A 2,082-nucleotide genomic window follows, 5' to 3' on the forward strand; every position below is an offset into this window, starting at 1 on the left:
CATGAATTTGCAATGAGAAGGTAGAATAATTATCAAGATTTCTGACAATTAATCAGAATGAGATAGAAGAATTATTTTTCTGAAAATTTCTATATTGTATCCAAAAAAAAAAAAGAAGAAGAATTGGTGAGTTGATTTTTTAAATCATTTCACACCAGCATTAGTTTTTATATTATCGACTTGGTTTTACTTCATTAATTTTCAATTCATGATTTCTTCGCTATTAATTTGTAAACCCATCCATCCCAAAAGAGATATTGAAAATTACACCATGAGCCATGTTTTAACCTAACAATGACAAGAAAAGGTATTAAAAAAATAATAGTAATAGCATCTTACTTCTTAATTATTTGGGATCAGCTACATATATATAAGAAAAGCTTAGTGATAACACAAGAGTTAGATACCCACCCATTATTTTTTTAAGTTTCAATAACTTAATAGAAAAAGAAAAAAAAACCCCTTGGCTAAGAAAAGTTTATAAAACCTAGAATAAAGATAATATATCCTTTTATATCATTTTGTTTAAAATTTAACAGTTAATTAACTCCGAGGGTTATCCATATAAAAAAAATAAGGGCCGGTTTTAAAGTATATAAGCAAATATGAGAATTTTGAAGTGTACGCATGCATGAATCTAGAGCGAGATAAGGAAGAGGAAACCTATAAAAAGCAAACCAAATAGATAAGGGATTAATATATATCCTTGAAATAATTAAATAGCTACCTTCACTAATTAACATCCCTCTTCAATTAAGAAAGATCACAGCAACTGCTTGGTTACATCTTAATATTTCTTCTGCCTCTTTAATTTCCATGATAATTAATTGGAATCAGGAAGTGACACCAACACCTAAAAAATCTATGAAAGGCACATCCTCGCTTCTCAAAGACTCATCTCCATAGCCTTGCTCCTTGTCATGACCTCCAACGTTCAGTATCAAACTATCCTCAAACCTAACCATTTCAGAGCTTTTCACATCATTGAGAGAAGAGCATCCAGTTGAGGTATTGGAATAAGGACTCCTGTACGTGCGTTTCACATCAAAAATATCTCGTGAAGTTAATAGCATGAGAGAATTCGAGCAGCATCGCTTAGTTAAGATCCTGGATCGCTCTCTTTCCTTTCTAGCCGTGATCACATGCCAATGGTTCTTGACGGCGTTGTCGGTCCGGCCGGGGAAGAGCCGTGCGATGAGCGCCCACTTGTTGCCGTGAACTCGGTGTGCGGCGAGGAGCCGGTCTTCCTCTTCGTCTGTGAATGGCCTCTTGTTGATCCTTGGGTCTAGTTGGTTGAACCATCGCAATCTGCAGCTCTTACCTAAAAGTGTTCATGATAAAGCTACATGAACATGTTAAAAGTTTCGGGAAAATATATTATTATTTCATCGTTTACGCCCTAAGTTGTTGGCATGCATGCTCCATTAATTCACTCCCGTAACATAGTTAATGATAAATATTATCATTGATTCTAACCTGATCTCCCTGGAAGCATCTCCGCAATGGAGTTCCAGTTCTGAGGCCCATACTCCTCGACGAGACGTCGGAGCTTGTCGTCCTCACCAGGCCGCCAGTGTCCACGCTGGCATGGCTTGCCGGTGTCACCGCTGCCGGTCATCGGTGCAGCGTCTATTCATACAAGCTCTCATGCAGGAAGATCCACCATGGCATTTATGCACCAAAAGGGCAGGGAATAAGTAAAGGGTAGAGGGTAGAGGGGATGGGATCGAGGTGGTTGGTATTTAGGGTTTGGATGGCCAGTCTCTTTTGTTGGCTTTGCACGACAGGGGGTGTGAAGGGGAAAGGAGGAGGAGAAGGAGAATGAGAATGAGAATGAGAATGAGAATGAGAATGGGGTGGGGGTGGGGTGGGGTGGGGAGTTAATCATTTGAGGGATTACTGTTTGTGTTTTTGTGTCTCGAAACTCGGTGTAGCTTGCGTGGCTTGGCGTCATTGGTTGCATACCCTTCGCTATCAACTTGCACCAAACCCTCATAACTTCCTTCCTACAATAATATGCCACTCAACTGACTTCCTTATAACTCCTTTTCCCAAAACTTTCTCTCTCTAGATATAGAAGTT

General features: G+C 39.2%; 1 protein-coding gene across 1 annotated transcript; it reads right to left on the reverse strand.

Moving 5' to 3' along the window:
- Positions 1–666: 666 nt before the first annotated feature.
- On the reverse strand, positions 667–1,842 carry LOC140772285 (transcription factor MYB54-like). Its single transcript, XM_073114274.1, has 2 exons — positions 1,477–1,842; positions 667–1,321 (listed from the first exon to the last, which is right to left on the reverse strand). The coding sequence occupies exons 1-2, from the start codon at positions 1,616–1,618 to the stop codon at positions 834–836; spliced, it is 630 nt and encodes a 209-aa protein (XP_072970375.1). The 5' UTR covers positions 1,619–1,842; the 3' UTR covers positions 667–833.
- Between the last annotated feature and the right edge of the window lie 240 nt (positions 1,843–2,082).

Source organism: Typha angustifolia, chromosome 12, assembly GCF_048772165.1.
Source record: "Typha angustifolia cultivar Huaian chromosome 12, ASM4877216v1, whole genome shotgun sequence".
In the NCBI taxonomy this organism is placed as follows: Eukaryota; Viridiplantae; Streptophyta; class Magnoliopsida; order Poales; family Typhaceae; genus Typha; species Typha angustifolia.